Raw genomic sequence first — 17361 nt, forward strand, 5'->3', positions numbered from 1 at the left:
GACAACGCCCAGGCCCAGAGTTCAAGTCCCATGACTGACAAAAAAAGAAAAATTCTTAATCAGTTATTTTTAGTGACTCGTTTATAATGAAGATGTCTCTGTCAACCAAGCAATTGAGGCAGGAGGATGGAGTGTCTTCAGGTCAAGGCCAGTCCTGGTAACATAGGAAGATCCTGCCTCCAAAAGCCAGAGAGAAGCATAAAGGTTACTAATACCAAACACCTGTATTTAACCTGTTACTGAACAATGAAATTGCAAACCTGAAGACCTTCATCATAGCTCTGCCCTACAAATTAGACGAATATAATCAAGTTAGTGAGTTTTCTGGTTGTCCTACCCTGTATCATTATAATAATTTAGTACCAGTCTTCAAGCTATCCCATAGTAAAGTATTTAAAAATAAGAAACAGTCAGGCACCACTGGCTCATGCCTATGACCCTAGCTATTCAGGAGGCTGAGCTCTAAAGAGTCTAATTCCAAGCCAGCTTGGGCAGAAAAGTCTGTGAGACTCTTTTTCTTTTTTTTTTTTTTTTTTGGGTCCAGTCGTGGGGCCTGAATTCTGAGCCTGGGCGCTGTCCCTCAGCTCTTCAGCGCTCTACCACTTGAGCCACAGCGCCACTTCAGGCTTTTTTCTTTTTGCTTATGTGGTGCTGAGGAATTGAACCCAGGACCTCATGCATGCAAGGCAAGCGCTCTACCACTGAGCCACCTTCCCAGCCCCTCCTTTTCTTTTTTTATCTCTTGTTTCCATTTCTTGGAATTCATTTCAAAAGATATTATTTTATATGATCATATGCCCATAGCTATTGAGCCTTTGTGATCTGTTCCTATGAATATCCTCCTTTGGTCTCACTGTGTGAATGTCTAGAGAGCTGTATAACTTATCCTGTCCAGATAGAGAGAGAGAAAAAGAAAGAGAGAAGAGAAAAGAGAGAGAAAGACAATTTTTCATGTTAAAAATAACAACACGTATGCCTTGAAATTAAAAAGATTCTAAATGAATTAACTACAAAAAAATGTATCCCTCTTTAGGGTAGCATATTTGCAAAGGAGATTTAATCTAGTACAAACCGAAGGAGTTTTTGTTAAATTCCAAGGCATCCAAACATGGCACACAAACACCGCAGACAAAGGAAAGGCGACCTACCCCATGCTGCCATCCATCAGAAGAATTGTGTTGTAAACATGAGAGAATATGAACAGAAAGAGAATCGTACTGAAGAACATTGTCATCCACGACCCATGATCCTCTCGAAACATTTTCAACCTGAGCAGCTGACCTGAAATAGAAATAATATGAGAAATCAATGTACACAGCAAATCAAAATTCCTATACAACATGCTTCATTTCAGCCAATTTATATTTGCTGCACTGTTATTCCGAAGTCATGACCATAGGGCTGCCTGATGGGTGAAACCATTATTTACTGCATTTTGTAAATAAATTCTTTTGCAAATATATGATCATAAATAAAATTTAAGACAACTTTCAGATCACAGCTTATCCTAGAGAAAATAGGAATGATGAACAAGTTTGATGTCCAACAAATGGTTCATTATGAAGGCATGAAAGAAACATGAATTAGAAGACAGCCTTTTTATGATCTACTTCTAAATGTATTTTTCATTCACACTGAACTTACTCAAAGCAAGTACTAAAAAAAGCTGCACAAAGTCCTTATAGAGTCTTTGCTGCTAGGATTCCATTTTCAAATTTCTATTTTATTATCTTTAAGTAGTTGAACAAAGGGGTTTCAAATCAATATGTCAGTTTGTGAGCACAATGCATCTTGATCCATGTCACCCCCTTTTGTCTTTCTCCCCCCCAATCCCTCTGAACCCCACTTCTCCCCTCAAGACATGTGGTTCCATGGGCTGGGAAGGTGGCTCAGTGGTAGAGCATTTGCCTTGCATGCCTGAGGCCCTGGGTTCAATTCCTCAGCACCACATAAGCAAAAAGAAAAAAGCCGGAAGTGGCGCTGCGGCTCCAGTGGTAGAGCGCTAGCCTTGAGCTGAAGAGCTGAGGGACAGCACCCAGGCCCAGAGTTTTGGCCCCACGACTGGACCCAAAAAAAAAAAAAGACATGTGGTTCATTTTCACATATATGAACATTGAATATTATGATTCCATGCAGCCCCCCCCTTCCTCTTTCCATTTGTCTGCCCCCTCCCCTTGACATCCATTTTTAATACTAGGTGGATGATGAAAACCAAGGCCAACTTCACTTAAAAGAAGAAGTAATTGCCTATGTTACTGAAGATATGGGGAGAAAAACTCAAGTTTCTGTTATGTAGCACACAGATGGCATGCATTCACCTATGCATAGCTAAAATCACCATGGGCACAAAGACTGAGAGGAGGGAAGGGGTCTGGTGTGCCTTTGGAACTTGGTGTGGGGCTCCCAAAACAGTTCCACTCTTCATCCCAATCCCTAAGGCCCAAACAAATGCCATGAGAGACTGTCACTCAATATTAAATAGAATGAGCACCAAAAGTACAGCTTACCACTATTCAAATTAATCCAGAGAAATGTTTGGGTTTATGGACATTAGAATTTTGAAAAGCAAAGGTTAACAACAACAAACTAGATGCCAGTAACTCAGGCCTATAATCCTAGCTACTCAGGAAGCTGAGATCTGAGGATCACAGCTCCAAGCCAGCCCAGGCAAAAGAAAGTCTGTGAGACTCCTATCTCTAATTAACCAGAAAAGCGCCAGGAGTGAAAATATGATTCAAGTGGTAGAGTACCAGACTTGAATGAAAAAGTTAAGCAAGAACACAAAACCCTGAGTTCAACCTCAGAACCAGCATGCATGTGGGCTCACATGCACACACACACACACACACACACAAAGCAGAAAATGGTAAAGACAGATAGCTTTAGCCTCTTCTAAGATCTATTTCCTCTACTTTACTCATGTCTATTCCAGAAAAAGCATATTTAAATAATGGTGAGGGAGATGATATAGACTTAAAAGCCACAAGCAAATAAGGTAAACCTGAAATCTTATAAAATATCTCATTAGAGGAGATATTCTTTTTTTGGTGGGGGATGGTTGGTCATGGAGTTTGAACTCTGGGCCTGGGAGCTGTCTGTCCCTCAACTCTTCAGCTCAAGGCAAGCACTCAACCACTTGAGCCACAGTGCCATTTCTGGTTTTCTGGTGTTTAATTGGAGATAAGAGTCTCACGGACTTTCCTGCCGGGGCTGGCTTTGAATGGCGATCTTTAGATCTCAGCCTCCTGAGTAGCTAGGATTACAGGCGTGAGCCACTGGTGCCCAGCAAGATATTCTTTTCTTAAAAAACATATGGACATTATGAATTAGATATTATTTCCAACCTCAAATTATCTGTCTTCCAGACAGGCAGAATTTCTCACATAGTTTACAAAGCACAGAAAGAAAGAAATTTTTAAGACGTAACAACTAGAGAGAGCAAGTAAGGAGTAACACTGTACAAAAAGAAATGTACTCATTACCTGACTTATGTAACTGTGACCCCTCTGTACATCACATTTATAATAACAATTTAAAATATTTAACAACTAGAATTTTCCTTCTATCTCACTTACTAAAATAGCACCTTAGATGTGAACTGGTACCACGCTAACAGAAATACCACATTAGCTAAAGTGTTAGATGGAGCAAAAATCAAATGGTGGACTATATTCCATCACCCAGTTTTCTGGATTGTCTAAAATGGTAAATATAAAAGTCAAGGCAATATGGCCACCTCACTGAAAGGAAAACGTGGAAAACGTGACTGAAACAAATTACACTAGTGTGGAAAATGCCAAGACTAGAGAACCTACTGGCTGATTCAATAATTCTGGCAAGCCAGGGATTTTCAAGCCTCACATAACACATTAACTGTAACATCAGACTAAATAGATATGAACTACAGAATGCTTCTAAGTATAGGACATAAATACCCTTAAAGCAAACTATAAAGATTATGTATTCATTAAATAAATCTAAAGTCGAGTGCCGGTGGCTCACGCCTGTAATCCTAGCTACTCTGGAGGCGCAGCTCTGAGGATCATGGTTCAAAGCCAGCCTGGGCAGGAAACACTGGGAGACTTATATCTCCAATGAATCACCAGAAAACAGGAAGTAGAGCTGTGGCTTGTAGAGCCCTAGCCTTGGAGACAGCAGCCAGACTCTGAGTTCAAGTCCCACAATCAATAATACATACATAAATGTTAAATAGTTTTAATATAAATATTTTAAAAATTCATGTATTCCTATTATATACCTAGGAGAAGGTTATAGGTTTCAAAGACACAGCCACAAGCAAACAGTAGATGAGGCAGAGTCAGCCATATTTGAGTATTTAATGGAAATATGACCTTAGTTTAGACTCAAGGACTTTAAATTCTTGATATATGGGCTGGGAAGGTAGCTCAGTGGTAGAGTGCATGCCTCGCATGCATGAGGCCCTGGGTTCGATTCCTCAGCACCACACAAGCAGAAAAAGCCAGAAGTGGCACTGTGGCATAAGCAGTAGGGCCTTGAGCTGAAGAGCTGAGGGACAGCAACCAGGCCCAGAGTTCAGGTCCCACATTGACAAAAATAAATAAATAAATCTTGATATCTGTTCAGGTTCCATTTAGTTATGATATATATTTAATTCAGATGTATTTAATTCAAGAGATGAGTTAAATGCAAGATGTATTTAATTCAGGGTTCCTAAGTACCACAGGAACTGTCAATTTTTTAATATTTGAAAATGCATTTTGTCAATATAAACATAATAATAATAAGCATCCAATATTAATGCTAACGGCTTAAGTGCTTTGCAAACAAAGCACTGTGGATTAATTGTGCACTGGCTGAAAGAATGCAACGTGAGTACAAAAGAGAAATGTGACAGCACCATTTGTGCTGTCATGGCCAAACTTCTTGTCTGGCACTAATCTCAGCCATTAGAGTCAACAGAACACAATGGCAGGTTAACATGGCTTGAAATTCACTGGAAAAGCACAATAAAGAGGCTGCAATGTATGGGCATGACCCAGCTGTTGAGTCAAATCACACGATTAATATTTCCCATAAGCTGCTTCAGGGTTAAGTCAATGTGTGACCCCATCTGATGTAAGAATGCGTGTAAGAGCGCTGTCATTAACTGACAACTCTGACAAACCAAGAACCAGGGAGCTACCAGGAAAATGCGGGGAGAAAACACAGCATTTCTGCCTTGGAAGGCAACCTTGGAGCAGTTGTGACCCCCTTCTTTTGCGCGTGTGCCAGTACTGGGGCTTGTATTCAGGGCTTGGGTGCTGTCCCTCAGCTTTATTGCTCAAGTCTGGAGCTCTAGCACTTGAGCCACAGCTCCCCTTTTGGCTTCTTGGTGGTACACTGAAGGTAAGAGTCTCACAAATTTTCCTGCCTAAGTTGGCTTCGAACTACTATCCTCATATCTCCGTTCCCCAAATAGCTAGGATAACAGGTATGAGCTACCAGTGCCAGCCTATATTTAACATTTTTAAAAATCAGAACTTAAATAAATATAAGCCTTATCTCTATGGCTGGACTAAGAATGTAATAGAGAAAATGGAATTGGATCACAGCACTTGAAGATTAATTGAAATTCATTTCCAACCTAACTAAAACAAATGGATGACATCTTCACAAATTGTGCACATTTATAGTTTTAACACCATAACAGAAACATTTTATCCATCTAAAGTTTGCTAATTGAAATATAAAGACATAGTAAAAATAAGAAAAGTAAGAGAAGTGGAATGAGGGATGTTGATTCAGTGGGAGAACCTATTCTTTCCCCTTTCTTTCTTCCTTTCTTCCTTCCTTTCTTTCTTCTTTTCTGTCTCTCTTTCCTTCCTTCTTTCCCTCCCTTCCTCCATCACTCCCTCTCTCCCTCCATCCCTCCTTCCCTTTCTCTCTTCCCTCCTTTCCTTCCCTCTTCCTTCCTTCCTTCCTTCCTTCCTTCCTTCCTTCCTTCCTTCCTTTCTTTCTTTCTTTCTTTCTTTCTTTCTTTCTTTCTTTTCTTTCTTTCTTTGCCAGTCCTGGCTTGAACTCCTCAGAGCCTGAGCACTTTCCCTGAGCTTTTTTTGCTCAAGGCTAGTACTCTACCACTTGAGCCACAGCACTACTTCTGGCGTTTTCTGTTTATGTGGTACAGAGGAATCAAACCCAGGGCTCCATGCATGCTAGGCAAGCACTCAACCACTAAGCCACATTAGAACCTTTTCTTAATGTACAAAAGGCCATAGGTTCAATTACCAGCATACATGCAGAAAGAAAGAAAGAAAGAAAGAAAGAAAGAAAGAAAGAAAGAAAGAAAGAAAGAAAGAAAGGAAGGAAGGAAGGAAGGAAGGAAGGAAGGAAGGAAGGAAGGAAGGAAGGAAGGAAGGAAGGAAGGAAGGAAGGAAGGAAGGAAGGAAGGAAAAGAAAAGTAAATTCAATAGAGATGATCCTACAGTTTGGATGTTAACAAAGAAAATGATTTAACAAATACAACCAGTATATCATTAAGAAGGAAGATGCTCTAGATAGACAAAGATAGCTTTATGTAATGGGTATAAGATCATAAAATTTCTGCTTCTGTTCCATTACAATTAATACCAAATATCAAAAACTTTTATCTCACTGTGCAAAGAGAATTTTTTAAAGATGGGCATAGTCATCACTCCTAAATAGGAGTCAGAGCTTACTCATAACATGATTTTTAGTCACTGAATTTAACAGAAAACTCAGAACAGTGAGTGCTAAAATATAATTTCATATAATACTACAAATATTTTGACAATCTGAATTCAAAAGATGTTCCAGATAGAAAAGAAAATGGGAGCATGGTCAATTTTGTCCCACTATCATCTTTCTGACCACTCTATTATACCAGAACGTTTTGGCTTTTCTGTCTGGAGGAACACGATCTTTTGTCCTGGGTGAACTCCAAGGGTTTTCTTGGTGCTGCTTTGGAGAGGCTCTTTATCTAATCTTTGGTGGTTTCTGACATACCTGTGCTGATCATAATTCCGTTGAAGATGCGAGGGAAAGCTGCAAGTGAGCACTAGTGGGTCACGCCTGTAATCCTAGCTACTCAGATGGCTGCGATCTGAGGACCCTAAATTCAAAGCCAACCTGGGCGGGAAAATCCATGAGGCTCTTATCTCCAATTAACCAGCAAAACTCCAGAAGCAGAGCTGTGACTCAAGTGTAGTGCACTAGTCTTGAGTTAAAAAGCTTAGGGTGGGGCTGGGAAGGTGGCTCAGTGGTAGAGCGCTTGCCTTGCATGCATGAGGCCCTGGGTTCGATTCCTCAGCACCACAAAAGCAAAAAAAGAAAAAAGCCAGAAGTGGCGTTGTTGCTCAGTGGTAGAGTGCTAGCCTTGAGCTGAAGAGCTGAGGGACAGCGCCCAGGCCCAGAGTTCAGACCCCATGACCGGACCCAAAAAAAAAAAAAAAGAAAGAAAAGAAAAAGCTCAGGGACAGCATGCAAGTCCTGAGTTCAAGCCTCAGTACTGGCATGCGTGTGTGTATGTGTGCACGTGCACACACACAGTAAAAGCTGCAGATTTCTGGGTTTTATTGTTGTGCTATTCTCTCCACTCTGCTATTCTTCCCTACCAAGTTCTACTTTTCTTTTTTTTTTTTTTTGTGAAAATATTGAACAGAGGGGTTACAATTACATGGGCAAGGTAATGAGTACACTTCTTATCAAGCATTGTTGCCTCCTCTCTTTCCCCTTCCCATCCCTTCCCATCTGCCACCCCCCCACCCCCCCCCCACCTTCTATCCCCCCCCAAAGTTGTAAAGTTCGTTTTTTGACATAAAGACTTGTACATCTCATTGTTGCACCTTCCCATCTCCCACCCCCACCTCCTAACACACAACCCGCGGTCCCCCCTCCCCGCCTCCCCTCTCCCCCTCCCCCCCCCAAGTTGTAAAGTTCGTTTTTCGACATAACGTCTTGTACATCTCATTGTTGCAATGGGTCCACCTGAATCTCTATTTAAATGATTTGTTTTTTCCCTCCACAAATTATACCAACATCAACTACAATGAAAAATGAAAGTAGGGGTTATACCATGGGGGAGGGACATACAAAGCAACAAAGAAATCATCTTATAAATATGTTAGAAACAATCGCAAGAAAGAAAAAACATTTGAATACTTATCTTGGGGTTCATTTCACCTAACATCAACTTATCTGACCTTTTCTGCTTGTCTCAGACATATACTAGTTACTGCAAATAAGGGAAACCATGGGACCTATGTTTCTTTGGGCTTGGCTTACTTCACTTAATATAATTTTTCCCAAGTCTTTCCATTTCCTAACAAATGGGGCAATGTCATTCTTTCTGATGGAGGCATAGAATTCCATTGTGTAGATATACCACATTTTCTTGATCTGTTCATCTACTGAGGAGCATCTAGGTTGGTTCCATATCTTAGCTATGGTAAATAATGCTGTAATAAACATAGTTGTGCTGGTAGCTTTAGTGTGGTCTTGTTTGTAAACATTTGGGTAAATGCCCAAAAGTAGGATTGCTAGGTCATAGGGGAACTCTATGTGGAGTCTTTTGAGGAACCTCCAAACTACTTTCCAAAGTGGTTGAACAAGTTTACACTCCCACCAACAATGCAGTAGGATTCCCTTCTGTCCACATCCCCTCCAGCATCTGTTGTTATTAGAGTTCTCGATTATAGCCATTCTGACTGGGGTGAGGGGGATCTCAATGTTCTTAACTTGCCCCACAGACCTCAGTTTCTTCAGCTGGGCCCCGCCCCCATTCTGCCTGATTCCTCACCCCGCCTCTATGGAAGCCAGGCTACTCTCTCCAAAGGACAGTAATTACCAGGCTCACTTATCTTAAATGACAAAGAAAAGATCTTAAAATCAGACAGTGGAAGGGACAATAATTAGGTTGATAAAAGTCTTCCCAGCAGTAATAATGGTTGTCACAGGACAGTGCTTCAAAGCGCTGACAGGAAATTACCATCAGCCTAGAACTGCAAACCTAGCAGAATTATCCACTGTCATGAAAACAGCTGCTTGAAAGCATGGAGAAGCAGCCAAGACATGAAACACCAAAGTCTTCAATATAAAGGAAATGCATAGAGATGAGCCCCACTTAGTACATACAGCTTTTTCCCCCTTAAGAGCTTTGCTGGGGTTCACTGTTACGTAGAGACCATATGGGAAAAACAAAACAAAACAAAAACATGGTCCAGGTTTTGAGATAGTGTACTAAGCCAGATACAAAAAAAAAAAAAAACTGAAACCCAAGGCTCCATATGCAATGACATATAGGACCAAATATGGTATGGCGGGGGGGGGGGGGGGGGGGGGGGGGGAGGGAGAAGGAAAGTAAGAAAATAACTCAAAGGCTCACGCCTGTAATCCCAGCTTCTCAAAAGGCTGAGATCTGAGGATCACAGTTCAAAGCCAGCGTGAGCAGAACATCGAGGTGGCACTTATCTCCAATTAATGAGCAAAAAAGTGAAAGCAGAGCTGTGATTCAAGTGGTAAAGCATCAGCCTTGAGCAAAACCAAAGCAGAGCGAAAAAGAAAAAACCCACAAAAACAAAACCTAAGAGACAGCGCCCCGGCCCTGAGTTCAAGCCCCAGGACTGGCACAAAATAAAATAAAGCAAAAAAAATTCTGGGCCTACCCAGGCTGATTACAGGGACAACATCTTCATAGGAGATTTTTATTTTTTTAAGGCAAGTTGTTTTTTTTAATTTATTTTTATTTTTTTTTGGGTCCAGTCGTGGGGCCTGAACTCTGGGCCTGGGCGCTGTCCATCAGCTCTTCAGCTCAAGGCTAGCGCTCTACCACTTGAGCCACAGCGCCACTTCCAATTTTCTGGTGGTTATTTGAAGATAAGAGTCTCACGGACTTTCCTACCAGGGCTGTCTTTGAACCATGATCCTCAAATCTCAGCCTCCTGAGTAGCTAGGATTACAGGTGTGAGCCACTGGCACCCAGGTAAGATTCAGAGTATTTATGAAGAGAATTCAAAGACCACAAACTAAAAGTAAGAGCCTAAATTTCATTGTGGTGAATGATTATTTTACCGTAAAAGAATGTTTGACATTATGATGACAGAGCCATAGAACTTTAATGAAAATAACCTTCAAAGCATGGAAGCCTTGAAATAATTAAATAATTGCAAAGGTCGACTTTTCTGTAATAAATGTCACTAATGACATCTTTTTATCTCTACTGCAATTCCCAGAATATGTTGTGGTTTCTTATCAGACTCTATACTCTTTTAGGCAGAATGGTGATGCCTGTATTAACAGTAAAATAATAGACCCAGGAGATATTTTACATGATAGGTTTCTTTGCAAATTCAATAAAAATACACAGCATGACAATTGAACACTTAGTGTTATTTCAGCTTTAAACATTCAAGCAGTATTGCTTCCAATACTCAACTATGATTTTTGTGCCACCACTGGCCTGGAACTCAGGGCTTCTTGTCCTGGCTCAGCTTTTGCATTCAAGGTTGGGGTTTTACCATTTGATTCCTCCCCGTCAGATATTTGCTGGTTAATTGGAGATAAGAGTCTCTTAGATTTGTCTGCCTAGTTTCCATATCTTGGAGTTCATTTTGATTAGCATCATCTTATATGGTCATATGTACATAGCTATTGAGCTATTGTGAGCCTTTGCTATGATTATCCTAAGCATATACTAATTATTCCAAATGAAGGCAACCATAGAGCCTATGTTTCTTTCAGTCTGGCTTACTTCACTTAATATGATTTTTTTCCAAGTCTTTCCATTTTCTTACGAAGGGGGCGATGTCATTCTGTCTGATGGAAGCACAGAATTCCATTGTGTATATATACCACATTTTTTTCTTTGATTTCTTCCCCCAACCCTTTCTTTTATCCCCTGTTGACTGTGTATTCTATTTTGGTACCCTGTATCTTGTATATATGTTTATCTTATTTGCGGAAGGGAAGGGAAACAACAAAATGGTGAGACAAAAAACAAAGGTGAACCAATGCAACAGAGATACTCACAAGACAATATGTTGGAAATGATCTGTACAACTTGATGGCGGGAGGGGGGAGAAGGTGAGAAAAATGAGAGGGTGGTAACAATATTCAACAGAAACACGCTCATTACCTTATTATGTAACTATAACCCCTCTGCACACGACCTTGATAATAAAGTTAAAAAATAAAATAAAATTGTATTAAAAAAAGATTTGTCTGCCTAGGCTGGCTTCAAGTCTTGATCCTCAGATCTTCACTTTCCTGAATAGCTAGGATTATGAGCCACTGGCACATGGCTTAATGCTATGGCTTATGCTCTTGGGATTTGTAACTTGTCTTATATAAAAAGAGAATAAACAAGCAAAACAACTTAAGGAAACATACAATGCTGTGAATAACTAGCAAATAGTATTTACAAGACAGAAGTGAAAACTTTAAAAACCTGAAAAAGGAAATTAAAGCAGAACTAAGGAAGTGGAAAAACCTCCCATGCTCCTGGATTGGGAGGATTAACATCATGGAAATGGCAATACTGCCAAAGGATATCTACAAATTCAATGTGAGACCTATCAATATCACAACCTCATTCTTCCAGGAAATAGAAGAAGCAATCCAAACATTCATATGGAACAATAAAAGACCCCGAATAGCAAAAACAATCCTTAGCAGAAACAACAGTGCAGGAGGAATAACAAGCCAGACTTCAAACTCTACTACAAAGCCATAGTAATCAAAATAGCTTAGTACTGGAACAGAACAGACCCGAGAACCAATGGAATAGAACTGAAGACCCAGAAATGAACCCACAGACCTATAGCCACCTAATCTTTGGTAAGGGAGCTAAAAAAATAGAATAGAAGAAAGAGAGCCTCTTCAGTAAATGGTGCTGGCAAAATTGGTTAAACACCTGTAGAAAACTAAAGCTAGATCCTTATATATCACCCTGCACCAGAATCAACTCCAAATGGATCAAAGACCTCAAAGTAAAAGCAGACACCCTGAAGACATACAGAAAGGAATAGGAGAAACTCTAGAGCTCCTTGGCACAGGCCGAAATTTTCTTTATAAAGACCCAGAAACACAGCAACTCAAAGAAAGGTTGGACAAATGGGATTGCATGAAGTTGCAGAGCTTCTGCATGGCAAAGGACATAGCTAGCAAGATCCATAGAGAGCCCGCAGATTGGGAAATCTTCACTAGCCATATCATGGACAAGGGTCTCATATCTAAAATATACTTAGAACTCAAAAAATTAAATCTCCCAACAACAAATCCTCAAAGAAACAACTGTCCGATAAATAAGTGGCCTAAAGACTTAAAGAGAGACTTCCCTAAAGAGGAAATAAGAATGGCCAATAGACACATGAAGAAATGCTCAACTTCTCTAGCCATAAAAGAAATGCAAATCAAAACAACATTGAGATTCCATCTCACCCCAGTTAGAATGACTATAATCAAGAACTCTAATAACAACAGATGCTGGAGGGGATGTGGCCAATAGGGAACCCTACTGCACTGTTGGTGGGAGTGTAAACTTGTTCAACCACTGTGGAAAGCAGAATGGAGGTTCCTCAAAAGACTCCACATAGAGCTCCCCTATGACCCAGGAATCCCACTTCTGGGCATTTACCCAAATGATCACAAACAAGGCCATACTAAAGCTACCAGCACAACTATATTTATCACAGCATTATTTACCATAGCTAAGATATGGAACCAACCCAGATGCCCCTCAGTAGATGAATGGATCAAGAAAATATGATATATATATGTATATATATATACAAAATCGAATTCTGTGCCTCCATCAGAAAGAATGACATCTTTCTTAGGAAATGGAAAGACTTGGAAAAATTATATTAAGTGAAGTAAGCCAGACTCAAAGAAACATAGGTCCCATGGTTTCTCTTATCTGCAATAACTAGTATATGTCTAGGATAAGCAGAAAAGGTCAAAAGCTATATGACCATGTAAGATGATGCTAAGCGAAATGAACCCCAAGATAGGGACACAAGAGGTTTTATCTTCATTGCTGTTGTTTTTAATGTACTCATAATATACTATGTGATTGTTTTTGTTTCTTTTATATGTTCTTCCCCCACGGTATAACCCCTGTTGTCACTGTATTTGATTCCAGTGCCTTGCATCTTGTATATACATTTTTCTGATTTAGGGAGGGGAAGGGAAATAAGAAAATGCTGAGTAAGGATACAGGATGACCCATTGTAACAATGAGATGTACAAGACAGTATGTTGAAAACCTTACAACTTGGGGGAAGGGAGGAGGGAGGAGTTGGGGAGGTTGTGAGGGAAGGGATGGTAGGGGAAAAACCAAGGAGAGGGTAATAACGCTCCATAGGAAATGTACTCATTGCCTTACTCATGTAACTGTAACCCCCTCTGTACAGTATCTTTACAATAAAAATATATTTTTAAGAAGCTAGCTTATAAAAGACAGAAGTAAAATTTTAAAATACTAAGAATCCCAATACCATTTTTTGCTTGAAATGTTTTTTTTTTTTGGGTCCAGTCATGGAGCCTGAACTCTGGGCCTGGGCACTGTCCCTCAGCTCTTCAGCTCAAGGCTAGCGCTCTACCACTTGAGCCACAGCGCCACTTCTAGCTTTTTTCTTTTTGCTTATGTGGTGCTGAGGAATCGAACCCAGGGCCTCATGCATGCCAGGCAAGCACTCTACCACTGAGCCACCTTCCCAGCCCTGTTTTTTGCTTGAAATCTTATTTCTTCCAAATCTCCTACCTTATTTCCTTCTTACTTAATGGACATGTATATAGTGATACTGTGTTCCAAGGTTAGCTTTTTATGAAATAAAGAACTTACTTAATTTAATTTATTTAACAATTTATTTAGATATGATTCTAAAATTTGGTAGTTATTACTTAATATTTATGTATTGTGAATTAAACTTCACAAATATCTCCTGAACTTCACAAATATCTCTGTGAAGTAAATGTTTTTGAATAATACTGACATTTATCTCTTTTTCTGTGTATATGAGGACATGAAAAACCCTCAATATTTTCAAGGCCAAGAACCATCTTTCTTTAATGCTGCTACACAACCATACCACATGAAATGGGTTTATGTTATAGTCCATTCCATTGACATTATGGCAGAAAATTATCTTACCAGGTATTCTTTCCTTAATAAACTATGCAAACCTCTAACTTCAGAGAGATTAGTCAGAAAAATTTTCCTAATAGAAGCTAATTTGAACTCATATCTGATAAGCTTTAGAAATGATCATCTGTCTGTGCCTACAGGAAATAATTTCGGATGAGTTTGTAGTGAAGAATATTGCTACTATAACAGATTAGATATTTCTGTCGTTTATCATTAGTATGTAAGACAAACTATGATAACCACAGTTCATACACACACACACACACACACACACACACACAGGAGCTGGGAAGTTGGATCAGCGGTACAGTGCTCGCCTTGCATGCCTGAGGCCCTGGGTTTGATTCCTCAGCACCACATAAGCAGAAAAAGCCGGAAGTGGTGCTGTGGCTCAAGTGGTAGAGCGCTAGTCTTGAGCTGAAGAGCTGAGGGACAGCGCTCAGGCCCAGAGTTCAGGCCCCATGACCAGACCAAAAACAAAAACAAACACACACACACACACACAGTAAGATAAGTGTCATATTTATGAAATCTTCAACTCCCGACCAGGAACCTTGGAGCTTGTATGTCTACTACATAAAAATCATTTTTGTAAATATTTTACTGTTATTATAAAGGTGGTATACAGTGGGGTTACAGTTATATAAATCAGGTAATGAGTACTGTCTTTTTGAGCAATGTCACCCTTTCCCTCGCTCTCTCCTAGGTTTTCCCTCCTGTCCCCATCCACAAGTTGTATAGTTCATTTTTCACCGTGTCTAGTGAGCACCACTGCTGGATTTGTTCACCCTTTGTCCTTCCATTTCTGCGCCCTTCTTAACCCTCCCAAATGGACAAACAAGACCAAAAAGAAAAGAAAGGAAAAATAACAACAAAGGAATAAAACTCTTCTTCCCATTTGCTGGAGTTCTTTTAGGTAAATATTATTTTGCATGATCAGAGTCACAGAGACATTGTGCCTTTATGTTCCTCCCCTAAGTGTATTCTTCTTTGGTCTCATTGTATGTGAATGACTAAAAGTCCTATATAATTTATCATGTCCTGTGTATTTTAGATCTATATTCCTCACATTAGAGAAAACATGCACTGTTTGTCTCTCTGAGCTTGGCTTACCTCACTTAGCATGATTTGTTTTGGGTACATCTACTTCCCTGATAATGACATAATAGTATTCTTTTTTTTTTCTTTTTTCTTTTTTTGCCAGTCACAGGGCTTGAATTCAGGGCCTGGGAACTGTCTCTGAGCTTCTTTTGCTCAAGGCAAGCATCCTACCACTTGACCCACAACACCACTTTTGGTGCACATGCAGACACACACACACACACACACACACACACACGGTTAGATTTGCCTATATGCTAATTCCAGTTCCCATAGCATTTCCTCCTTGCTTCCACTCTCAAGAGGCCATTATCATGTCTGTCTTGTTTTTTATTATGTCTAAGTTGAAGCAAAAAGAAAACAATGATAAGAATCAACTTTTACAATTTTTTTTATTTCTTCCTATAACAGGAACCTATTGTATACATTTCCCTTCTAATAACACATACAGAGAGAGAGCGTGAGTGTGTGTGTGAGAGAGAGACAGAGAGAGAATGCTAGAGAGAATGCTATGAAATATAGTCAACTCATTGGTTAAAGCCAACAGAACAGATTTTCCTGTTGTCATATTTACTAGTCCTGCCTACAAACAGGTGGTCTATTTGCATGGAGAGTTCATTTGGAGAAAAAAAAACATTTAGGATTACAAGTAGACTTTGGGAAGAAAGATCACCTGAGTAGACATCTAGGCCCAAACAAGAGGAAAGCCACTAAACAGAGGGGGGATGGAGTAGTAACAAATGAACATGGAGAGTCGGTGAACAAAAAGAATGATGGCTCAGCATAGATTCCGTGCATGTGGAGTGAGTCTATGTGAAGACTACGGTTAACTGCACTAATAAATATCAAAAACATTCCTCCCCTCTGGGAACTTGACATTTTGTTGGGGAAGTGATATTCACAGAAACAAAAAGGCCAATAACACTAAAACAAAATGTAATTACACACACTCATGTTCATTGCTGCACTATTTATCACAGCCAAGTTATAGAAACAGCCCACATGACCTACAAAAGATGAATAGATTAGGTGAATGTTAGATAGATAGATAGATAGATAGATAGATTGGATAGATAGGATAGATAATAGACAATAGAGATAGGAGATAGAGAAAAAAATTTATTCATCCATCAGGAAGAATGATATTATATCATTTGCAAAGAAATTGATAAATATGAAAACATATTGGGTGAAGTAAGTCAGGCTCTGAGAAACAAAGTTTACATGTTTTCTCTTAAGTATGGGAATTAGATCCAAATTACAAAAATGTATGGAAACATATACAGATCTACATGCCAATCAACTAAGTCTGATATCTGCAAGCTGTCCAAAGAACTCCTTTGGACAATTAATGGACAACTTAGAATGTTGAACAATGTTTAACATGTCTCAGGAAGCTAAACCCTGTTTGGTCTGGGAGTGGGTAGAGTATAAGGGAAGGGCAGTGAAGGAATGGAGAAATGAAGGGTGGGTGGATGCAGACATAAAACTCAATGAAGGGGCTGGGAAGGTGGCTCAGTGGTAGAGCGCTTGCCTGGCATGCCTGAGGCCCTGGGTTCCATTCCTCAGCACCACATAAGCAAAAAGAAAAAAGCCGGAAGTGGCGCTGTGGCTCAAGTGGTAGAGCACTAGCCTTGAGCTGAAGAGCTGAGGGACAGCGCCCAGGCCCAGAGTTCAGGCCCTACGACCGGACCCCCCCCCCCAAAAAAAAAAAAAACTCAATGAAAATGGAACCCAGTGACTTGAGGGAAGAGGTGGGGGAGGGGGAGATGGAGGAGAAGAATGGAAGAGGTGACAAATTCAAGATGCATTGTGTTCATAAATTGACATGTAGAATTGAAACCCCTTTGAACAACTACTTACAGATAATAAAAAATAAATCTAACAAATATGATTATATGACCACTGTTGGTTAGGGCCCGTAGAATGTATAAGAATACAGAAAGAAAGGAATAAAGAGAGAAGAAAGAGATGGAGGAAAAATAAAACTTTTATTTACCTATTCCTTCTTACCAAGGTTATTGGTAAATGTCTTATTGACACTTTTGAAGCTCCAGGTTAGACATAGCAAGAAACAAATAAATAAATAGAAACAATTCAGAGCCACAGAGGGAAAAATAGGAAATACAGTAGAGTAC

General features: G+C 39.8%; 1 protein-coding gene across 1 annotated transcript in view; it reads right to left on the bottom strand.

Moving 5' to 3' along the window:
- The window catches only part of Tmem117 (transmembrane protein 117), a 379539-nt gene that overhangs the window by 316823 nt on the left and 45355 nt on the right, over positions 1–17361 (bottom strand). The window contains exon 3 of the mRNA XM_042677617.1: positions 1149–1281. Within this exon, the coding sequence (XP_042533551.1) occupies positions 1149–1281 (133 nt within the window). The remainder of the gene's footprint in view (positions 1–1148; positions 1282–17361) is intronic.

Source organism: Dipodomys spectabilis, unplaced genomic scaffold (genome assembly GCF_019054845.1).
Source record: "Dipodomys spectabilis isolate Male_0828 unplaced genomic scaffold, ASM1905484v1 ptg000039l, whole genome shotgun sequence".
Classification (NCBI taxonomy): domain Eukaryota; kingdom Metazoa; phylum Chordata; class Mammalia; order Rodentia; family Heteromyidae; genus Dipodomys; species Dipodomys spectabilis.